This window comes from Lampetra fluviatilis, chromosome 3 (assembly GCF_964198595.1).
Source record: "Lampetra fluviatilis chromosome 3, kcLamFluv1.1, whole genome shotgun sequence".
Lineage (NCBI taxonomy): Eukaryota > Metazoa > Chordata > Hyperoartia > Petromyzontiformes > Petromyzontidae > Lampetra > Lampetra fluviatilis.
In genome coordinates this window covers 27716764-27741200 of record NC_136277.1, presented here as the reverse complement: position 1 = coordinate 27741200, position 24437 = coordinate 27716764, and the positions used below count along the sequence as shown (strand labels likewise).

The 24437-nt window shown below is 42.2% G+C and overlaps 1 protein-coding gene across 8 annotated transcripts; it reads right to left on the bottom strand.

Annotated features, from left to right (window-relative positions):
* Positions 1-1289: 1289 nt before the first annotated feature.
* On the bottom strand, positions 1290-23577 carry LOC144955798 (transcriptional repressor p66-alpha-like). Of its 8 annotated transcripts, none has more exons than XM_078885974.1 (12): positions 23182-23572; positions 18216-19017; positions 17780-17903; positions 17005-17136; positions 14542-14643; positions 13280-13414; positions 11030-11191; positions 8571-8814; positions 7522-7724; positions 6678-6764; positions 6159-6366; positions 1290-5199 (listed from the first exon to the last, which is right to left on the bottom strand). In XM_078885974.1, the coding sequence occupies exons 2-12, from the start codon at positions 19004-19006 to the stop codon at positions 4751-4753; spliced, it is 2637 nt and encodes an 878-aa protein (XP_078742100.1). In that variant the 5' UTR covers positions 19007-19017; positions 23182-23572; the 3' UTR covers positions 1290-4750. The 8 variants fall into 8 exon arrangements, with proteins under 8 accessions (XP_078742100.1, XP_078742105.1, XP_078742101.1 ...); XM_078885979.1 differs by having other exon boundaries at positions 6240-6366; XM_078885975.1 differs by having other exon boundaries at positions 23190-23572.
* Between the last annotated feature and the right edge of the window lie 860 nt (positions 23578-24437).

Sequence of the window (24437 nt, the reverse complement as noted above, 5' to 3'; positions counted from 1 at the left end):
AGGGGATTGTTGTGTCCGTCCGTTCGTCGTGTAGGGAGGGGCTGGGTGGGGAAGGGGACGGGTGGGGCTGGGTGGAGAGGGGCTGGGTGAGGAGGGGAGGGTGGGGAGGGGCTTGGTGGGGAGGGGAGGGGCTTGGTGAGGAGGGGAGGGTGGGGAGGGGCTGGGTGGGGAGGGTGGGGAGGGGCTGGGTGGGGAGGGGCTGGGTGGGGTGGGTGGGGAGGGGCTGGGTGGGGAGGGGCTGGGTGGAGAGGGTGCGGCTGGGTGGGGGGTGGGAGGGGTGTGGCTGGGTGGGGAGGGGCTGGTCACCCCGTGGTGCCCTTATAAAACTCAACGTTTAACCTACTCACGCCGGCTTGTGCCCGCCCTCACAGTCGGGCATATTTGCGGAATACACCACGCCGCCGTTGACCCTGGCCATTGACCGAGCAACCCAACGTTCCTACCAGCTCCCTCCGCAGGAATGTGTTCTTTAACATTCAGACACCGAAGAGTGATTTAATCCTCGATTGCAGACTATCCAACGACATACAGGGCGCTTCGGACAAAATCAAAAATAATTGGTAACACTTAAACGGGACTATCGTTTTTTTTTGGTGGAAAAAAATAAACGGAGAATACACCGTGACATGATAACAAATCTAGATTTGAAGCTTTCGTGACTGCAGGAATCCATGCTCTTTGGTTCTTTTTGTAAAGTCACGTAGAAGGGAAATCATAAAATAAAACAATAAAATTCTCACGACGTTTCGATTGCAACACAAGCAATCATCATCAGGTGTGAAAACCACAGCAAGAAATTTTGAAAAAAGTTTAAGAAAAAAAACGACTTTTTTCAAAATTACCTGCTGTGGTTTTCACACCTGATGACGATTGCTTGTGTTGCACTCGAAACGTCGTGATAATTGTATTGTTTTATTTTTATGGAGCCACTGGTATAGTGATGCACCGGGTGCCATGCTAACTCTTCAATCTTGAAACCCAGACAACACCCCACTCACCCACCCCATAGCCTTAACAGAATGTTGGGGCAAGTGCTGTTAGCGAAGAGCACCTACGAAGGCCGGCACGGCACACAAGAGGGCTGGTGGCCAGCATCACCCGGCCGAGCACCCGTTGATACGATCCCTCTTCAACCTTTTACCCCACGCATCCTCAAGATTGAATGAGCTCGTCGGGATGGGGGCTCAGGATTTGGAGATGGAGAGTTGTCAAACGGGCGTCTGAATCTGTCGTGACACACGCGCGCACACAGACAGAACGTCCGTGGAGTTTTTTTTTTACAAGTTTATTACAACGCACTTTTAATAACACGTCCTTTTTCCAGCCGTGCATGAGGGAATGCAATTACAGAGCAAAAGATGACGGAACAGATTTGAGCAATGCTATACGTCCTGCACTTGTATACGCTAAGGGAGGGCCTTATAAAAAATAGAACTTTCACACTTGTGCAAAGTTCAAACATATTAACCTACTCCTTTATTGTACAAAAGTTACATCCTTCAGTAAGACAAAGCTCGCATAATCTTCTCTGCATTGAGAAATAACAATCGCTGCTATACATACGTTACACACAAAACACCCAAAAAATTGTCTGTTTTATTTCTCTCTAGCGACAGCTATCTCAACATTAACGGGAAATCGTTCAAGTTTTATTTACCGTGGAGACCAAGTATATCAAAGTCTGTCTGCGTTGTCCATGAAAAAAAACTTTAACGAAAATTACATATGTATAGGTACAACAAAAAACACATTTACACTCATTTCTCCTTGCAAGACCCTGTCGCTGTTTCAGTAAAATCGAGAAAAAAAAGAGGCTGGAGGGGAGAAGAGGTGGGGTGAGGGTATTGGGGAAGAGAGATATTTGAAAAAAAAAGCTTGAGAAACTGAACCCCATTCAGATAATTTTCGTGCATTCGATTTACAATACAGCAACGACAATTGTCCTACTGGCTACAACAAAATAGTACCCGACAGTAAGCTAAAGCTAGCATGGCCTGCTCTCATTCACGCCATATGAAAACGTGACAGATCGCCAAGTTGACAGAGTACAGAAATTAAACAATGCACACAACTTAAAGCTATATGAGAAGGGGAAGAACGAATATATTACCGTGCACATTCTCAGATTACAAAAAAAAGATAACCAACCATACAGTAGCCAACACGACCAGTAATTGACCCACGTCGCAGCCAAATGTTCCAAAAAAAATCTCAGTTAACTCGTGTTCCAAAGTACATGTTCACTAATCGGCCTAAAAGGAACACGTGCACTGGAACACCGCGTATGGTTTCGATGCGTTGGCAAAACGTAGTCGGGCACCTCAAGGGAGAGGTCTAATGTCAACCAGTCACGAAGATTCACAAGCACTGCATATGCAGATTCAACCCGCTCACGCACAAGAACACACTTGAAGTCCACTAAAACGGCGCACTGCCAAAACACCTCAACATCCTTGCTGGTATGCAAAGGGTGTTTTGTTGACTTGTTATGTTATCCGACTCTCTGTTGTATTTCATTACATTTCTAAGTATACTAGATTTGTGTTTCTATTTCATTTATACCTGATGATTGCTTGTGTTGCAATCGAAACGTCGTATGCTAGTATTTAATTCATTATTTTATCTTCACACGTGACTTTACCGAAAGAACCAAAGGGTATGCAAACCGTCTTATAAATACCTGTATATACAGAGCAGCGGGCGGCAATGGTTTTGGAGTAGGGGGAGGGGGGGGGATGTTCAGTTGTTCGCGTGCAGAAATCGCGTCAAAGGCTGCACTCGTCCGCATTCTACCCAGCATTAATCAGGGTCAATACATATCAGCACACCGGCGAGTATGCTCTTCAGATGGCTTTTTACTAAGTCCTTGAGATTACAATGTTCATGTTGACTTTTTCACCCGTGGGTTGGAGAGAAACGCTACTCGACAAGCATTATATTATCACCGTAGCAATCGCGAGTTACACTTAACCTGCATGTTATTAAAGTGATCACCTGAAGTAAGCCTCTATGCTTCAACGTGTGTGTATAATAAATGCATATCAACGTATACATATTTTCAAAGTATATTTGTGTTTATACTCTTTTCCCAAAAGGAAAAAAAAATACATCTACAACAACCCAAAGCCTAGCCAGATGCAAATCTTTTTTTTACAACAAAAAAAAAACAATGTCAACAAGTGCAGTGTCCAGTGAACAAAGTTTGTTTACCTTTACAAAGTCAGCAAAAAATCTCAAACGTGCGCGACTGGCATGGCAAGTCAAGGATAACATTTACACGTAACGCGCACACAAATTCTTATTCCACCTATTTAACAGTAGAGGGCAGACTCGCACCAAAGATCGATGCTTCTGCTGCATAAACATATCGTTATAAAGGGGAGTTCGCGTATATAGCTTAAAGATGTTGAATCCGCCTTTAAAAGTTGCATACTTTGGAAGGGGTGGGGGGCGAATAAGCCCCTCGAGGATAATATACCTTACACACCCTGTTAGTATAACCCATGGAAATTCCACGGAAAGGCTACTTTGACTTACCACTGTTCAAACACTATTGGCTTCGCTAAATATGATGGGAATGCAAGCGATGTGGCTAGTCAGAAATCACTGTATTTGGTCAGCTAATGCTTGTGCGCAAATACGAATAAATTGCAACTGTGGCAATTTTTTTTTAAGTTACAACAGAAGCTATATTTCATTACAAACGCTATTTAACAGCTTGTGATGTGTATGAAAATAGTAAGCCAGGTGAGCTGTGGGATATTGGACATTGCTGCTGTTTTTTAAAGTCTGCATTGTGACGATGGGTGCATTTTATGTTGGTCGCACGTTCATCAATGTAGGTCAATTGACATGACCATCAAAACGAATCCCAGTTGCAAACTTGTTAAATCGACGCCAGACTATTTACACACACGACAGCAACTTTTCCTCAAATGGCCAAAAGGATACACTTAAACAAGCAACTCAAAGTTGTCAAAATTAATTTTCTAAAACACAAGGGAATAAAAGTGTGCATCTTTCTCAATATAGAAATTACAACTGGGAAGGCCACATTTATCTTCACAGAAATATGTGCACTTAAATGTAATATATTGAGCCAGGATAAATGTGTCGTTCTGGTTTACAGTAAAATTCACAATTCCAGCACAGTTGCACAAATTCCCCACAGCCAGCTGTATGCCAAGTTAACTGTTTCAGCAAAGTGTGAGCAATGGGAGGAATGAAGAGGATTTTAAATGCAGTACGACTGTGCAATAATCTCCATTGGGCCAGCAAGGAGACATTACAAAGCTGCACAATTCTTCAGCACTATGCGGTGGAAGTGGCAAATGCGATTTTCGTTTGCATTTATGACCTAATTAAAGCTTGGGGAGATTTACGAGCAAAATAATGAACAAAATATCCATGTTTAAATGAGCTCCTGCCAGAAAACGGCTGAAAGGAATTATGCATATGTCAATATGTTACCAAATGCTTCACAAACTTTATTTAATTTCCCACTTTACAAAATACCTTCCAATTCACACGGCGCAACCGAAGGTGATCCCAGGCAAACATAGCAATGGCATAGGATGTGAATAAACTGTTGTGACAACAGGTACACTCGTACAAGCCATTCAGACCATTCTTTCGTTAGCTATGGATGGCCGTGTGCACTGGGATGGATCGTTCCGAGTTTGCAGCGCTGTGAAGGTGGCAATGGTTCCACAAGCAGCAACAGCAGCAGCAGACAAAAAAACAAAATGGTCTACTTCCAGGAACCGGCAGGCTGCGTGACGGAACGTGCTGCATTGCCCTGTGCAAGGGAGCGCCCGTGTGCCGTGGTCTGGTTGACGGCGCGATTGGCCGATGGCTGCTGCATGGACCGTCCAGACGGTGACGATCCTGTGCCTGGCACGGCACGCCCTGTGGCCTGCGAGTGGTGGCCCATGGCCCGTGAGCCATGATGCTGCTGCGGGTGCGCAGTGGCGCGCGACGCGGCGCCGTGCTGCATGGGCACGCGTGCGCCGTGCGACAGCTGGGAGGGCGTGCGTGAGCCCATCACAGGGCGGTGCACTGTCGGGTGAGAGATGGAACGTGAGGGTAGCATGTCGAGGAGGTATTCGCGCTGGCGCTCAGCCGGTGATGCAGCAGTCGACGTTGAGGGCTTGTGTTGGCCCGACAGGTTCGGAGTGACGTACGCCATGTTCACCCCGGCTGTGGCATGGACAGGGAGGAACATCAGTTAGAGTGGTGAGAGCACAGTGTACCAAAAACTCAAATCTTCTTGGTTCTTTCGGTAAAGTCACGTAGAATGGAAATAATAAAATAATAAAAATAAAACATAATAAAATAATTCTCACGACGTTTCGGCCACAACGCAAGCAGCCGTCCTCAGGTGAAGACCAGGTCAGACGCTGTCTACCCGACAGACCTGTTCTTCACCTGAGGACGGCTGCTTGCGTTGTGGCCGAAACGTCATGAGAATTATTTTATGATGTTTTATTTTTATTATTTTATTATTTCCATTCTACGTGACTTTACCGAACTAACCAAGAAGATGAATCCCTGCAGTCACGAAAGCTTTAAATCGAAAAAAAACTTAAATGTTCGTGGGACATTTGAGTGAGAGTGTTATGAAATACCACTTGATGTAACTTGAGACAAGTAACATCATCAAGTGGTGCAAAAACAAAATAGTTATGCACGAACACCTGCTGGACAAAACATTTAGACAAAATGAAATTGAAAGAGTACGATGCAAGATAAGATGTGGGGATGATGAGAATACAAAAAATATGCACTTGTACCACTAAGTGTAATTTAAGGGAAGAAATGGCAACCTAATCCTGATTATAAACATTTCACAATCCAATTTTCTATTTATTACCGTGACACTTAAACGTTATGACATGATGCATGTTTTACTATGCATCAGAATGAATAAATAAACCCGATACACATTATTGTGTCAAGTCATAAAAAATCCAAGACTCCTAATTAACCAATGATACCACGCCAAGATATTGTAATTTGGATAAAAAGACTTCCCATTCTTCCAGAGCGCAAGGATGATTTGTAGAAGAGAAATAAGCTAATAAACGCACGCTTGTATGCATCAGCGCGTGTGAAAATTTGTGCATGCGTGCGAAAAAAACCAAACCGACTTTCTTCACCTGAGTGGGATGCGACGGCGTGCCTTCGAGCTCTGCCTGCGCCCCCTTGGGGCCTGGCTTGAGGCCTGACTTGGGCCTTACCTTGCAGCCCGAGCAGCTTGCTGGACGCCTGCATCTGAGGTGGCTGTGGGAAGCTGTGCAGGACCCCCCGGTGTTGAGGCTGGTGGCCTCGCTGGACCATTGATTGGCTTGGCCGTGTGGACTGCTGCTACACAGAAAGCAACATTGCAAAGAGTTAGGGAATGGTACCAAGCAATTAAATGTGGTGTTAAGACACCTTGTAGACTTTAAATGGCTGGACAGTGATGAATAACAGCAATACTATGTAAGTTCATGACTGCGCAGTATAGCTCTCCGATGTGTTTTCGTTTGCATGTTTTTCGGCACATCTGAAATTACGTTTCAAGTGGAGCAAAACATCTGACATGCCGAACAACACGAGGTACAACATGAAAAACATGAGAGCGTTAGGAATAACAGTATAGGTTAAGGTCTTTAAAAATGAAATGAACGGCAGACCTGTTTAAGTGGGAGCTGCTGCATGTGAGATTTGGCATTTTGTGTTGGAGTGGAGACCGTTTGCTGCTGGATCTGCTGCTCAATCTCCTGCAGATAGAGACACGACCACGTAATTTCAACCATAATCAACTTATAATGGACTCCCAAATCGACAAACTAAAATTGTGCCTCCAACTTAAATAATCAATCTGTTCAATCATAATGTTGAAAGCAAAAACATAAAAAAATAGAAGCAGTGGTTTAATATTCAGTGGACATGTGAAACAGAAAATAATCCAGGATTTCACAGCATTACCAACGTGTTTTCAGCGATGTCATCAAGTATTGTTAAAAATAAAGTTAACTTATAAACTAATGGAAGACAAATATACAGATTTATATGAAAATTATTGCTTGCTTTTACACGTTGTGCTATTGAATATGCCTAATGAGTTATAGGATATTTATACAGACTTTGATTATTAATAATGTAATGTTTTTCAGTTACAATACATTAATAAAATGAATGCAGATTAGCGAGCAATCTTGTACTGAAGGGTGCATGAGCTTATTGCCTTCTCTTTAAACAGCAATTTCTGCAAGCCTTTGAAATGAATAAAGATTCACCAACAATCTAGAGGAACATGCAGATCTTTCATCACCAATGGTCTGAAAGGTCTTACCGTTTTCAGTGCACATCTACGGATCCAAATTGTATTGACAGTTCCATACATTACCAGGAGTAAAACAATGGGCATGTTAACATGCATGCGCCTTTCTTCGTAATTGGCTGAGCTTGTGCCACAAAAGCATACCCCAATGCGACTAAGTGGCCGCACGTCAACGTGACCTCAAGCACACCCACCTGCTCTTGCTGGAGGGCCTTGACGAATGCCATCTTGAGGCGGTTTGTGTGCTCAGCCTTAAGTGCCTTCTTCTGATTAGAAGACAGGCACTGTTCGCAGATGACAGTGCCTCCTTTCTCATGCCGCCAGCGCGCAGTGAAGTCCGTTTGGCATTGCAGGCACTTGAACGGCTCCCGGCCCATGGGCTGCGGTGCCACTTTGCCTAAAGATAAACGCAGGTATAAGAGGAGTTGTTTTTGCTTTGCAGCGGTGGCAATTTGTTACCAATAAAAGGCATTATCTTGCAACATCCTGATAACCGCATATTCAGTTTAAACACCCTTGTTATTTTAACCTCCAAGAAGGGTGCCTTTCCCATTAGTCTGTATGACTGATCATTTTACTCGTATGTTTTCCTCTACTTTTTTTTTATCTAGCACTACACCAGGAGGAGTGTCTCCTCGAGTCATGGCCCACACTCACCGTCATTTACTATAGAATCCAGCCACCAAAGTTACCATGCATGGTCTATCTCTTACCTGCACCATCATGCCTATTTTTTTACAACCAATTTCAATAACAAGGCCATACTTAGTTTAAACTAGATTCCCAGTCACAACATATCACTATAGCAATATACAAAAACGGTGCAATACACACCAGCCTAAACACATTATTATCCTGATCGCAACGGCGCTGGCTCCTGCAGGTTCACTGAGTTTAATAAAAAAATTAACCCGTAAAAACAAAGTTTTTCACTATAAATCCTTTATATGCGTGGCATCGGTTTTATTTTATTATTCATTTCTGTTTTTCTTGCGTAAGAGTTTCATTTTTATCACATTGGTATTTTAAATAAAATCAGAAATTTTTTTTCTTCCTAAAAAGTGGAAAATTTAGGAAAAATTTTTTCACGAAAATAAATTGTCATGCACAACGAGTCTGTGTGCAAAATGTCAGCTCTATTGGATCACGGGAAGTGGGTTAAAAAACGACCAAAAGATTTGCACGGTCGTAAGCGCGCAAGCAAGCGAACTTAATATAAAGGATTTTAAAAAATGGTTCTCACCTTGCGTCTCCAGCAGGCTCTGCACCACCTCCTCCAGCCCAATCAGGTAGACAAACTCGCTGTTGGCAGCGCTGGGCAGGAAGTTGAGCTCTGGTGGGGGAGGCTTGGGCGGTGGGATTTCCAGCAGCGTCTTCTCCAGCTGCTTGCGCAGCGCCAGCTTCGCTGCCGCCTGGCGGCTGGCAGGCGACTCGCTGCGTGCTGGCGTGGGAGAAGAGCTGGCTCCGCCCGATCCACGCACCATGCTCTGCATCAAAAAGCACGGCGAGAGGCTCAATACATGGACAAACCATCATAACGGTGAAAGATGTGCTCCATGTAAAACGTCACTCAGTGAGGCTTCCTGCAGGGTATTAATACAATTATTATATTGGCCTGTGCAATGCAAAAGTTGCTCAAGTATTTTCATGCGTATTTGACACCACACTGTAGTGCGTTATTAGGATTCACCTTCAAGATAGAATTTCCAGTTCATACTTTAAGAGTTTCTCCTCCGATAGTTTATAAAATCTGAGTAATGTCAAGTGTTTGCCAGGGTGACACCATCAGCCGAGTAAGACACACGAAGCAATGAATCTAAACTACGAACAATGGAGGTCATGTTAAGCAGAATGAGGATTATAGGATTCTTCACAATGTTCGTAATGAAAACATATTTAAGCAGTATGATTTTGCACAGGCCAAGGTAAGAAACATTTTTTATTAAACGCAGTGAACCTGAAGGAACCAGCGTCGATGCGATCAAGATAAGAATGTAACGCTGTGTTTAGGCTGGTGTGTTTTGCACCGTTTTTGTATATTGCTATAGTGATATAATGTTGTGACTGGGAAGCTAGTTTAAGCTAAGTATGGCCTTGTTATTGAAACTGGTTGTAAAAAAATTAGGCATGATGGTGCAGGTAAGAGAGATACAAACCTGAAATTTCAGAGAAGATAGTTATTATTTAATCAATATTTTTCAGGAATTGTGCCTGCCGATGGTTAATTTGAATTTTTTCTAAATTGCTTAAGTTAGCTCAATACACTATACCTGAGTATTGACACTTTCAAACTCGCCAAAAGCAAGTAATCATTTAACTTTATCGACTAGATTGTAACCTTAGTCATGCTGCAATTTACTTGTCCTTGTAAATCTGTTATGCGAAACATGTCTGGGTATGATCCAATGCAGCAAACGAAAAGCATATTTTTTTCCAAGTAGCCTCAGTCTTCGTGGAAATAAGAATCAAGTGCACAAAATAACAAGCATGCCATGATACGCAACATTTTCTACTCGTAAATAAAATGAACAGAACACTGTGTACATTACCAGAGTAGAAGTTTCTACTCTTAAAATCAACAGATGGTGCGTTTTAAATCACTATAAAAAACACCAAAAAAGGAACGAAAATTTCAGGAAAACCCTTATTCAGAGCACAATGAACCATTAAACAAAAGCTCTTTCCAAGCAATGTTGATACCCAGAGAGTGACCTTAAATTATGCCATTTGGAAGACTGAAATAAGGCCGATTGTAACAAATATGAAAACAATTTTCATACGAGCAACTCCCCCGCAGCATACCTTCATAAAAATGCACCAAACGTTTGTTCACTGGGTATTTACAGGTCACATATAAGCCCTCTGATAGATTACTTTGCACACACAATAAATTAACCATAAATTACACTTCTATTTGGCATTTTAAAAAATATTGAAGGTAAACTGTGCCAAGGGAAAACCAAGTAATATCTATACTCTTTGGTTATTTCGGTAAAGTCACGTAGGTATTTTACCGAAATAACCAAAAAGTATGGATTTCTGCAGTCACGAAAGCTTCAAATGAAGATCAATTTATATCTGTAAAATGGCAACTAGACCAGACTAAACTAAACAATTTTTTTTATTTACTAGGTAAGGCCCACTGAGCTATTATAGTATTTTCAGAAGCAACCTGGCCACAAACATTTATAGTATGTTGATTCTAAATGTGGAGAAAAAACCCGGAGGAACCCAGAGAAAAATCCACACGACCAGGGGGAGAACATACAAACTGTAAATATACAGGCATAAGGGTCTGGATCAAACCCACCACCTCCTGTAGACCAGGCGAGGTAGTTAACATCTCGGTTCCGGGGCACCCTCTCGCCACCACGGCTGTTGTGCACATGAGACCTGGTGGCTATTGCCACGATTATTTACCTAAGAGTGTACGTTTATCACGCTGTACTGACCTGTACACAATTTTCCAGTGCCCTGTATCCACATTGGACTGGAGAGGAAAGACTATAGCGGCACTCATTTGTTATAATTTCACATTTACAAATTGAGTCTCAAACAAACACACACACCCTGTCTAATAACCTAGGGAAATTACATCGCTATGCCGTGACATTGGCACGAACGAAAATCACACCCAAAATGAACACACCAGTCCCAGCGTCCTGGCGTGTTGGCACACATTACTGGTTTTCACAGCCTCACCTGAGTGTAGTTGACAACCCCGGAGGTTGGTGGTGTCACAGTAGTGACACGGACAAGCCCGCTGGAGGAGAGGCCCCTGGAGCCCTGCATCTGAGATGGTGTCGTCACTCTGGGAGCCATCATGAGTGGCGGGGGAGCAGTACCAGGTCTCGAACCATGCATCTGCTCAAGTCAACAAAGGGAAAAAAAACGAAAATATAACTGGGTTATGATGTGCCACTAAATGCCGACTAATGTAAATGTGTTTATTTCTAGATTTGAAGCTTTCGTGACTGCAAGGATTCATATTCTTAGGTTTTTTCGGTAAAGTCGGAAGCTTGTGTTGCCTCCGAAACGTCGTGATTTTAATTTTTTTTTTATTTACTGTTATTAATTTAAATTTTTTACCTACGTGACTTTACCGAAAAAACCTAAGAATATAAATGTGTTTACTTGCACAGGACATACAAATAAATGTCAGGTTGCAAACATAATTTTCGACACTTATTTCAAGTTAAGGTAATCCTTAAGGAGACCCCACACAATCTGACCTGTTTTTGTTCTGATGTAAGCCCACCACTTTAATCCATATAGCTCCTGCAGAAGAGTCGATCTCAGTGCTATCTATGTGGTAGATGTCTTCTCTGGGATTGGCTTCCACTCCATCATTAGCCTCGGCCACCACCCGTCATTCTTTTTAGTTTTCTCAATTCAGAGATCTGTCGTGAAGACCAACAGGGCTTTCACTTCTGCTTTCTTTAATTGGTCAAGGGCTACAATAACACCAAGAGGCCAGGGGCTTTGGGTTACTTTCCATGCCATTGTAGTCCTCGAGCATCTGCTCATAACACTGTGTAACAATTTATTTTTTGTTCCTGGGTAGTGTTATTTCGTAATTGCTTATGTCTAAAAAGTATAGAAAATGGCTATTATTTCCCCAAACTATGCTTTTCTGACCAGGACAGTGATATTTAGAAATGTACCTATTTTCAATGAGAAAACGGGCGAATTTGTGTCTTTTCGTTCACATAAATTCAGAAAAAAACAACATATGAATCAAACTTAACATGTATTTATACTGACGTAATACAAAATATCTAGACACCAAGGCACACTACCACAGGCGGGACTGGCCACAGCGGAACGAGTTCTCTGTGGGGAGGAACAATGTCAAGTGGGAGCCACTGGTGGACCCCCGGAAGGTGCCGATGCCACCACTGCACATGAAATTGGACCTTATGAAACAATTTAGCAGAGCTGTTTGATAAGGAGTCGGCAGCCTTCAAGTACCTTCAAGACACTTCCCTAGGCTGTCTGAGGCAAAGGTCAAAGCCGGTGTCTTCGTCGGACCACAGATAAAGAAGATCCTGGAGTGCAATTAATTCCTCAAAAAGCTTACTAGTAAGGAGAAAGCGGATTGGACCAGCTTTGTCGCAGTGGTTCGTGGCTTCCTGGGCAATTACAAGATCGAAAACTATTTGGAGCCGGTTGAGACTCTGGTGAAGAACTATGGCACAATGGGCTGTAGGATGTCCCACAAAGTCCATATCCTTGATGTTCATCTTGATCAATTCAAGGAGAACATGGGAGCGTACTCGGAGGAGCAAGGCGAGCGCTTCCACCAGGATATACTGCACTTTGCACGCCGCTACCAAAGACAGTATATCGAGAACATAATGGGAGACTGCATTTGGGGGCTGATTCGTGAAAGTGATTTACAGTATAATCGTAAACCTCGAAAATCTATGAACTTCTAAATCTTTTGTAGTCATTTTTGTATTACTTTAGTATAACTACATATAACTTTGATTCATGTTGTTTATTTACGACTTTATGTGATCGAAAAGACACAAATTCGCCCGTTTTCTCATGGAAAATAGGTACATTTCTAAATATCACTGTCTTGTTCACAAAAGCAAAGTTTGTGGGGAATAAGCCATTTTCTAGACTTTTTAGGCAAAATAAATTACGAAATAACACTACCTAGGAAAAAAAATTGTGTTACATAGTGTAATCATTAAGGACTTTTATAATTGTGGGCAGGCTTGGGTTAGGCTGCACAACCTGGAATCAGAAGTTTCCTGGTCACCTTGCGATGTGACGGGGATGTCCTTTGACTTGTACACTATCCTTATATATTGCTTTCATTGAGAATCTATGCATCATAAATCCTATGACTATTAGGACATAGCCTATAAATTTGTCTCACAAAATGAAGCATCTTCCTTGTTCCGTTACAAGGTAGCGTTGTTAATGGCAAATTGTGCAAACCTGCGGGCCTCGGACAAGTGGGGGCATGACGACTTGCGATGACTGATGGTGTGAAAACTTGGGGGGGCCCTGCTGCCCACCTCGTACCAGGGGAGGGGGAACCACTGACCCCTGGTTTCTTGGCATCGTCATTTGCTGAAAAATCCATATAAAAAAAGGCATTAATTTACCACCAACAAAGCAATGAAATTTGTCAAAAAGATCACAAAACCAGTCTGAAATTCAGGATTTTGCACCTAAACAGAACAGTACCAGATCAAAATACCAAAACCTACTTGTAATATAGATGTCAAGAGGTCAGAGTGGCCAATGGCATTTAGAGGGTTGCAGGACCCTGAGCAATCATGGCATGACTGAAGAAGCTGAGCATATGGAAGGCCAATAGAGAACTCACTAACACTAAAAACTACTGTTTAATGTTCAAACAGGCGCATATTACTTCAGCGCTAAACAGCAAAGCATTAATGTGATGAAGAATGGTAATGTGTGAGAATTTTACCTTAAGAAGACCTGAGAGTAATCTAATTAGCTTTGTCAATCTCTAGTAATTACTCAACAGCTACCGAAGACAAAAATAGAGCATGGGCTTTGTGGTGTCGTAAGCTGTTTTTCAGAGCTGCCAAACCAACACATATGGCCATTTAATTTATATATGAAGAAATGACACGAGGAAAGAAGGCCACACCCAGCCATGATATCATCTCAGAGGAGATTTCACCTGCAGTACAGGCATGATTATACTTGGGCACAATAAAATAATTAAATCTCCACCCTGCATACATACATATACTTGATATTAATTTAACCGGAATTCCAAAGTCAACATTAGTTGTGAAGGGACTCATTTTCACATTGGTCACTGTAAGTTTCACAGTATAAAAATTACATGTTAAGTCCACACCATAACACGAAATATGGCTAAGTGTTTTAAAAAAGATTGGGGTGGAATCAGGCTTGACCCGAGTACCTGCATACTGACCAACAACACATCATGATGGATGTATGCAGCAACAAGTTGCAGTGCCTCAGAAAGTGAGCTTCTAGGAATCATCCCCTGTTAACACTTAAATACGAGATTCCAGTTGACAGGTAAAAAACAACCCTGCACTGTCCATTCACCTCCACAGTTGTGTGAACCCCATAATCATTTGGACAGCAAGCGAGTGAATGGGTGAGTTAGCGAAAAGCAGAGCAGAGAACTTAAAGGAGCGTTGAACATTGCCATGCCATTGATGGTAGTGTGTTACAGGGTTGATGCGTGCCTGCTGAGCTGGGAGCCGGGTGCCCGGAAGCTGCTGCTGCTGACTGCCCCGTACAAGAGGTGGCGGTGCCGACGCAGAGCCTGTGCCGTGCGGTGCAGCGGGCTGGCAGCAATCAAAGGAAAACACGAAAAGGAAGATATCACCATGGGGTCAAATTCTTGTACAATAAAAATTCACTAAAGTGTCCCAAAATCATAGTTTTATGATTTTGCTTTGTAATTACTTTAAAAATTTTAAGTTAGAGGAATAGACTGATTTTGCTGTGATGGTTGAAGCATATTGCAAATGAACAATACAGACAAAAGCTGTGCTGACACATCAAGAAGAGATGTGTGGGCAAACGTTTGCCTTTTACAATTATGCTAGACAAGCAGAACATCCAAGTTCAGTTTCATGGTTATTAGAAATATGGAGATGAAGAATTAATATTGAAAAGCAGGCCATGTCTAAGCAAGTCAATCCATCATGTGGTCTTCTTGCCAAGTTCAGTGCAGCTTTTGTTAAATGTAAATCTGTTGCAGTCACAAATAATTATGGTTTAAAGACATTTTGCATCATTATTGTTACTTTACTAATACAACCACTGTTGTGTTCTTGTCAATCACAATATATTAAAATCAAGAATCCAATAACATGGTCCCCAATTACCTGTCTACAAACAACAAAGAGCTTACGCAAAAACGAAAAAACGAGACAGCAGACCTAGGCCAGGAATGTACTCCTATCCAAGGCTGTTTAGGATATAAAGCCAAAACAAATGAATAGAAAAGATCTATTACAAAAATCGACATTGGGATACTTTTCTTGAAAAAAATGCATTTTTTTACAGCAGTTGTTCCACTTGACAATGCTGTCAAACCCAGGTGATCTTAAGCCAACCAATCGTACTCTATGAAAGTGGTTTCCAAGCAATCTGGACCTGCAAACCATTGGCCACCCGAAAAATGGTTCAAGGATCAACGGTAAAAAAGTGGTGTTTTGTGAAAAAACATGATTTCAGCAAAAGTACCGTGGACCACTTCCCAGTCTTAGAGACAACCAGCAATCTGTGGACCACAGGTGTGGAACCACTCCTATATGACATCTCATGTTAAAACTAATTTCAACCAATAGCACGTGTTGCACACTCAAATACAACTCATTTAATGAGCACTGGATGGAGCCCATGGTCATAACTTAGAGAAGCCAAAAATATTTCCACAAGCATTTATATTGCATAAATTCTGCACCATTTAAAAAAATCAACAGCACTGTCAAGCCAATGCAAGATGAATACCTGCCTATGGACATGTTGGTCATGGGAGTTGTTTGACCATACTTCACCACATTTAAAAGTTTGGGATGAAGGGGGAAGGACGACTTGGACCAGTAGAGATATCACATGCGATAGATGTTAACTGTGGCTAAGAATCGAACTCGGATCGCCGGTTTCATTGTGCAATGTGTTAACCACTGCGCAACTGCTCCCCCGACACTGTTAAATATCAATTGAAATGCCTTTATGGAATTCATCAACGAAGATATTCTCTCCAATTCCAGTTTAAGCGTAGTCCATTGCTGCCAGTAAAATCCAGTTTGTTTTCATTGTCTCTATGTCAGTTCATGCATACAACATTGTTTAAAATACTGCTGCCATAAATGAATGCTTTGCTAATTTGTCAAACGAGACCACATTGGTCATATTATCCATACCCGGTCTGCTCAATGTAGGTAACATGACACAGCATGAGGAAAAAAACTGTCATTTGATCGACCGAACAAACTAAGCCTTGTAAGAAACGAGGAACATTTAATATGGCTCCTAAAGTTACATGGATAAGCAGTATTTAAAACCACACATATATACACTTGTGTGTTATTTCCCACCAGGAAAGCTGCAAAACCTATTAGGCTACAGTGTTTTTCCCATGAATACACTATTCTCAAAGATAGCACAATTAGCAAGTCGAGTGAGGTATATTCGTTGACAAGGTTATATACCAAAGGTAAACATGCACAAGAATCCAGCATCAAACTCATGCACATGTTAAAGGTGAATGATATTGTGCATGCCTACTCGCAGTCTTATTTAAAGTGGGAGCTTTATTGCCCATGGAGAGTATAAAAGCATAATCATTCTGTTAAGTTGTGTATGTGGCAAAAATAATTAGGCATAACATTTTGACAGCTTTAAGCATGGCTTCCAAGGTGAAAGCAGATATTGACGAGCGGTAAAAGGCATATGTATGCTATGCTTTATTATTAATCCCTGCAAGTACATGAACAACGCACTTTGGCTATGTAATTGTATGGGAATATAAACTCGCACGCAAACACACATAAGTATGCATGCAATGGGCTACGCAACATGCCCGATGATGCAGCAGAGAGGTATAAACTTCCAAATTAGCGTTTAACTTCACTGACCAACACTGACTGCCATTATGGGTGCAAGAAATAAATAAAATCTGGCAGGTTGCTCACCTTCTGTGTAACATTCTCCTTTTGCATCTGGCTCTGCCGAAGCTTTTTCAATAGCACCAATTTGGCCTCTTCCAGCCGGAGTTCATCCTTCAGCCGCTTGATCATCTTCTCCCGTTCTTCTGGTGTGCTTGACTGTGCACGGGTGTGGGCAGCCACATATGCCATCAAGTTAGCACCAAAAAGACTGCACAAATTCTCCAGCTTACATTTGAATTCATGGCTGGTGAAATAATCTGTTTTGCAGTAATTTTAGAAGTGTTATCTATTTACCACGAGACAAATAACGGTTTATAGAACATTGAGATAACTTTATGTTTACAATAAAGTTGTTTAATCCATCTATAATGTTGTTGTAGATGGACTAAAGTCATATCGAAAAATAACATGACGAAACATGTTTTAATCGCAGTGTCCAACTGCTAAACATGCTCCTTGTGTAAGCATTAACCATTAGGATGCCTTATTCTGGCTGCTAGTATTACCCAGCTCTGAGTAATCATGTTCATAAAAATCCTTGCAAAAGACATTGTAAAATATATGAACTACTGCCTATCGAATCTCAATGAAAATGTTACTCGAGTTGATGATCCACTTCCAAAAAACGTTAATTATTGGAAAATCATTTGGTCAAGCTTTAAGTAAATACCCTTAAATGAGGTTAAACACTCACTATATGGAGACTGAAAATGCACAGGTCATTTGTGTTGCAGCAGGCTAACCATTAAGATGCTGGTTAGGATGACTGTATGTACACGCGAGTTGTGTGTGCACATACTTTGATGAAGTCGTTGCCAATCTCCTCGTCCTTGCAGTAACCATTGGCTGTGGGACTAGAAGACTCGTTGTCGGAGAGCACAATGACATCGGGTGATGGTCCTCGCTTTTCCTTCTTTGCATCACTGGCATAAAACATGTCTGAATGTTAGCAGTACCAAAAGACTCAATTTTAATTCAGTTAATATTGACTATTGCTGAGTTAGCATCCCCACTAATGCTTTCCCTGTGCATTATGTAGCTCAGTGCAAAACGTACATGGATCGAAGAGGTGATTAAGAGAAAAGCAAAATATGCCCGTGTTCTTCCATTTTTAAATGAAATTCTGCTCAACCACGCATTTTTAATATTTTACATCAGAGAATATGTCGGTTAATTACCATAATTATTCTAATGCTCAGTTAAAAAGTGTACCTTACTTAAAACAGAAAAATAACCTTTTGTTGGTGCTCATGTCCACAGGCTCATCACACATGTTTTCTTTGTCCTTTTTCACTGCAGGACGTGGGGAGCTTGCGTCCTTTTCTTCCGTATTCTGGTCATAACCATCCGCCATTGGCTCTGCTTTTACTTTCACCAATTCCTCACTCTCCTCTAGTTGTTCTTTCACGCTCTCCTCCGTCACTTGCACACCATCCTCAAGTTGCACAGCATCCTTGGTCCGGCACTCATCCTGGGTCTCCAATGCATCATTAGTCTGCATCTTTTCCTCTTCGTCTTGCAAATCATTTTGGGGTGGCAATGCACTCTGGGGGGACAATGCACTCTGGGGGGACAATGGAATTTGGGGGGATAATGGAATTTGGGGGGAAAATGGAATTTGGGGGGACAATGCAATCTGGGGGGACAATGCAATTTGGGGGGACAAAGCATTCTGGGGCAGAACGACATCTTTGGCTTGTAATTCTTCCTCAGGCGAAGATTCTTTGCAGGGCAGCACATTATTCTCCTGCTGTGGCACACTCACAGGCTCTAAAGGATCCTCGGGATGTGCAACAGTCTCCGGCTGCACATCACACTCGGTTGGTAGATCACCATCAGGCTCAGAATCAGCAAGGTCTTCATCCATGCCATTTTCTTGGGCCTGACCTGGGTCAGTTTCTCCTTCGACAGGCAGGTCTAGCTTAGGGTGCTTAATGTCTGTGGTGATCTCTCCATCCTCCTCCTCCAGCTTCCTCTTTAGTCCATCCTGGGTTTGTAATGTTTCTTCTCCATCCACATCCGCCATCTCAGATAGCTCTGAAAAATACCGCAACCCACAATTAACACGCAGCAAGTACAAGCGGAGCAATGTATAATGCATTGCCACAAATATTATAGCACTCAAGTGAAAAATGTGTTTATGCTTACACTAGATATTGGATGAGATGTTCATCACTTTTTGATGAGATCACGATACCACTAACCAAACCTCAGCAGTTCCGCTAAAATATATACTACCATGCCAGTGTGATAAATGTTTATATTATAACAGCTTTTGGAAGCACACAAAATAATAATTGCATGCATAATTGGTAAATTACAAGCCTGTGGAAAGTCTACATAACAGAAATGGAACCACATTTACAGTGACAATTCGATAATGAATGCTATATTACAGCAAGGGCAGCGGTGAGGGACTCTGTAGCTAGGCCAATCACACATGTGTAAAAAATATACATTGAAGCTCAATCCAAATTGTTTATTCCTTAGTGTTTACTTGCTAAATACTGCCCCAAAAAGACCGAAAATGGGTTTGCTCTTCACACCTAAGCATGGAACTTTATTCACTATTTTAACTTTACTGTATTTGACTCTTGACAGAGATAAGCAAAGTTTAAAACCGTATATGTACCGGGATAAAAACTTATTTGAGACTGTCCCAATAACAGCACAGAACACCATGTAAAGGTCAATGCAGCATGTGTTTGCAACAGCCAACATCAACTCTGCACAATTAAGTCACAACCAACATAATGGTAGCCGTTATTTGTTTCTCTGTATGCAGTTGCAATTGATGACAGTTGCAATTATGATGATTTGTTGCTGCTGTTGTTATTTTCTTGCATTTATCCTACTGCACTTGGAAGACCCGTGACAATGTCGAGTGCCGAGCCAGTTGGGCTGCAGCTGTGGATGCACCTTTGCTGCGTCAGCACGTCTCCCATGATGTGGTGGTGGCTGTGTCCCATTCAGGAAATGGCTTCCAGAGCCAGTCACATGACCCTGCATATTAAAGAGCCGGCCAAGGCGGCATCCCACAATACCTTGCGCCCGCCTGGCTGCCTGGGTTGCAGCGTTAAACGTGGGAGGAGGGGCAAACCGGTTCAGACCGGCTGAAGCCAGTTTCTCTCTTTTTTTTACGACTGGCATGTTATCTTTCAAACAGTCGTCATGGCAATACAGTGGCCAGGTCCTAAGACACCACGAGATGGGGAGAAGGCACAAATCAACACGGCTTTAAAAAAGAAAACACCTGCACCCCTACATCTCCCACACCCACCACGACACTCCGCCCCCCCCCCCAAAAAAAAAAAACTGATCAACAATACCACACATCAATGGACAATTCCTTAAACCCATAAATGTGTATGATCGGTGAGCTGGTTAGCCAGAGCGTGGGTGGCAGGATGGGGTTGGATATGGGTAGAGGTCAAGTATGCACTTCCAAAGTACAGTAGTGCCATAATACTGTACTTAAACGCGTTAATCCCATTTTAACAAGGGGTACAACAAAAGGATAACTTACACTTTCCACACCCCCCCCCCCACCGCTAACAAAGTAGTGCTTCATCTTACAGTAACTACATCTGGAATTCATGTTAAAGCACTGGGACATATTTACACTATCATACATATTCCTGCGTGTTGTTAATGTACAGTTAACGAGAAACCAATTACACCAAGTACAAAACTAATTGCTGGAGTAAAGTCCACACCACATTTGTTGTGATGCCAAAGGCCACTTCGTCACCATGTCATGAGATAACATACTATCGCTTAAGTATTTTTTCAAATGACCAATCAAATAAACTGTCACGTTTTCACTCGCACAAGTTACAAAAGTTCTGTCGAGTCTGTTGTAAGAATCGTGAAGTCAATTCACTGTACAGTACAATCGGTCAAAAGTCAAAGTGAATTCCTGCTCGAATGAGCAATTAGCGCTCATCTGTTGACGGCCCTGAACCAGTCGTGTAGATTCCACATTCCTATGGCGGGAGCAAGTTTATCCATAGGACAGACCACTTTAGACTTCATCACAAATTGGACGATGTATCGAATGATGAACCTCCCCCCCAAACCACGATTTGGTACTTACGCTGAAGCCACCAGGCCAAGAGTATGAACGTAGCAACACTGTGGGCACCAATGATGGCCAATCTAGCTGCCCAAGTTCATCTTTGTGCGTGCATAACAATGAGGATGACTAAAATGATGACTCAATTGCACTTTTACTCCGCTCATATATGACCGGCGTCTCCATTATGGTGTAGTTTGATGACTAACATGCGACTCTGGTGGGTGTAACTTTGACAAGAAACCATCTAAAGCAGCCTAAACCCATACAAAGAACGTGATATTTTCATACTTTAAATGTCAATAATGGATGAATGTGCATTTATTGAACATTTTGACCGCTTTAATGGTATTGAATAGTCAGGCAAACATGTAATGAGTCCAATGTAAACTAATTGGAAAAGAGCCTTAACACGAGGTAGCATTTTTACAAAACAACTTTTCAGTAGTATAAACTATTGTTTCACCATGTCTAAAATAAGTGTTAAAGTAAAATTACACAATTAAACAAGTCAAAGAGGAACCAATGGTCAAATTCTGAACGACTACACTATAGCGTGCCTCTTTCCACTAAAGGAAGTTACAAACTCAAGTTTAAATACACATTAAATAACAAAAAAACCCTAAAGACGAAAACGTTAACCAAACCACACGATGAAATGAGACGATTGTTTAAGTAGCATGTTATTTTTTGATTAAAGTGGACACTTTGAAGGGACTAAAAACTTTGCCAACGTAAACGTCTCTTCGCCCGTGTACAATGGGACATTCGACTCTAACAAAACCGAGTCTTAAACGCAATAAAACCCACGGATTTAACTATTCTGCACACAAACACGACGCATTGGTATCGAATGTGGTCGTTTATGATCGATACAAATCATGATTATTATTCAACAATTGTGCGACTCGCCTAGGTGCATCCTAACGCCTAGGCCCGAATCGGTAATTAAAATAAGGCGAACACGACGTTTACAATAACAGTTATCGTGTATAACGTTACGAACATATATATATATATCTTACCACCTTCTATCGCACACGATATAACATATATAGTACGGCTTACGTAATACAGTGTATAATAGTAGGGCCTACACGCACTCGTGTGTACATACAGTACGCGAATGACAACCTTCATTAACGAGTACAGCAATATCGTGTAATCGAATGTTTACAAGTATGTAACCCTACGATTGTAATGTTACAACATATACCGTTCCATTATCGTAAGGCTATCGACGAAACTCCGCTACTAAACGCATCTCTCATTCACAGCCGGCAAAGTGCCGGCGAAAACAGAAAGAAAAGTTAACAAAGTAAAAGTCACAGAAACAATACAATGTCTATCAAAGTGTAATAAACTAGAATAACACCAACTACTATCGTAATCTATCATTAAAGAGGCGTGTGTGTGTGTGTACTGTATGTAATATACCATACCCCCAATCACGTCTACGCTCCCCCGGCTTCACAAATCCGCAACGACCGGCGTGGTGAAGTATGGTCAAAAGCCCCCCCTAACTACCACCGCTACTTGCCACGGGGTTTAGGGGGTGGGGAAGACCCTCATCCAGCAGTGGATTAACACAAAAACACCTCTCCACATGTAACATTCAGATGCAGTGTCCAGTGTGTGTGTGGCTTAAGCAGAGGCACCGGATCAGTCGAGCCCAGGCAATGTTCGGTCACACGGGGGCGGCCTTTTAACAAGATAGCAGCTCTCTCTCAGTGTGCGTCTCTCTCTGTGTGTATATACACACAAAATTATTACAAAGAAGCTTATTTATTTATTATTACACCGTCCGGGGCCTTTCAATCCCATCCCTCTCGGCCGCGACGGCTCTGCTAACAACACCACGACACGAACGAACGCCAATTGACGCCCGCTGATTTAGGAGTTGTTGTTAAACGTCGGTTCGTTCGCATCTTTTTTTTCTTGACGACGTGTGTTTGTTATACAACAAACGTACGGAGAAAGAATAAATATCCACCCGAACAGACTCCACCTCGGTGTAGTTCGCCGCCCGGCCCGCCGAAGGTAAAGGCCGCCAATTATCAGTAATTAAAAAATACTCCCCACGAATATTCCGTACCAATTCTACTTTGCCGGCGTATACAACATACCTTATTACCTGGAGGTAGGGCTTTTTTTCTCTCTCTTCTTCCCCAGAGCAGTCCCGTCCCACCGGTCCCGGGTTCTTTTTTTTAATATGATAAAGCTTGTGGGGAATGGTGAAAGGTCCGAGGAAGAGGAGGGAGAGACGGCTGCGTTTGCCTCTGGGGTTCGGCTCCCAGTCTGGGTGGCGGTGGTGGGTGCCTCGTGTCCCTTCTGCTGCTGCCGCCGCCGCCGCTGCTGCTGCCACTGCCACTTCCTCTCCGCCGGGGGCTTTGTTCCCGAACGTGGTCTCTCTCTCTTCTCACTCACCCCACACAAGCCAGAGAGGGTTCCCAAAGCCACGGGATGTATATTTCTTCACTAATTGTGGGGTGTTTTAGATTTTTTTTTGGGGTTTTGTTGGTTTAGGGAAAAAATTGCTGAGTTTTTAACTCGACATTGATTGTGGTTTTGGGATGAATTTTTTTTTAACCGGTGTTATTCGAGAATTAAGTTTTTTTAATTGATGCGGTGTGGATTTTAATTGCCCGGGGTATAATTGTACGGTTAATAATTTTTATAGGCAGGTTATTACTGTGGTTTAACTCGAATATCACAAATTCAGTACTATATCATATTGACATATAGTACTGTATTACATATTATTAGCCTTATTTATGCGGTTATTAATATTTTATCCAAATGTCAACTAAATTTGAAGATCTCCCAAAATAAAAAAAATGTTATCTGTACTTTATTTACTGGTAAATCGAATGTGATGATCTATTCGTGTATATGTTAATATTCATTAACGCCCCCTCCCCCTGCCAGACGTCACAAAAAAAAATAAGCCTTTTAAAATTAATGCTATACAATCAGCTGGAGGCTTCTGTTGTCATGGCAGACCAGGCAACGTTTCTACCTCCTTCACTGCAGGCTATGTATGACCAGAAATAATACGAATTAGATAAGGTGTGGGGAGTACTTAAAAACAATCTACATAAGGCATCAATGATCACAGCAGCAGGGACAAAACAAATAAAAAACCCAAAGAATGTCCACCACACTTGTGTAAGTTTCTGAATTTTCTGTGAATGGTGAATGAGCAGTGACTGGGCAAGCCAAAGAAATGGCCGATCTCAGATGAGGGCTTTTTTTCCCCCCACTCTGTGGCGACGGGGGGTCGGTTTAGCAAACACCAAAGTGCCTCCCCCGTCAGCCTGGCACAAGCCACCAACCATCACCACCACGAGCCCCACCCGCCTTTGTGAGCGTGTCATTGTGC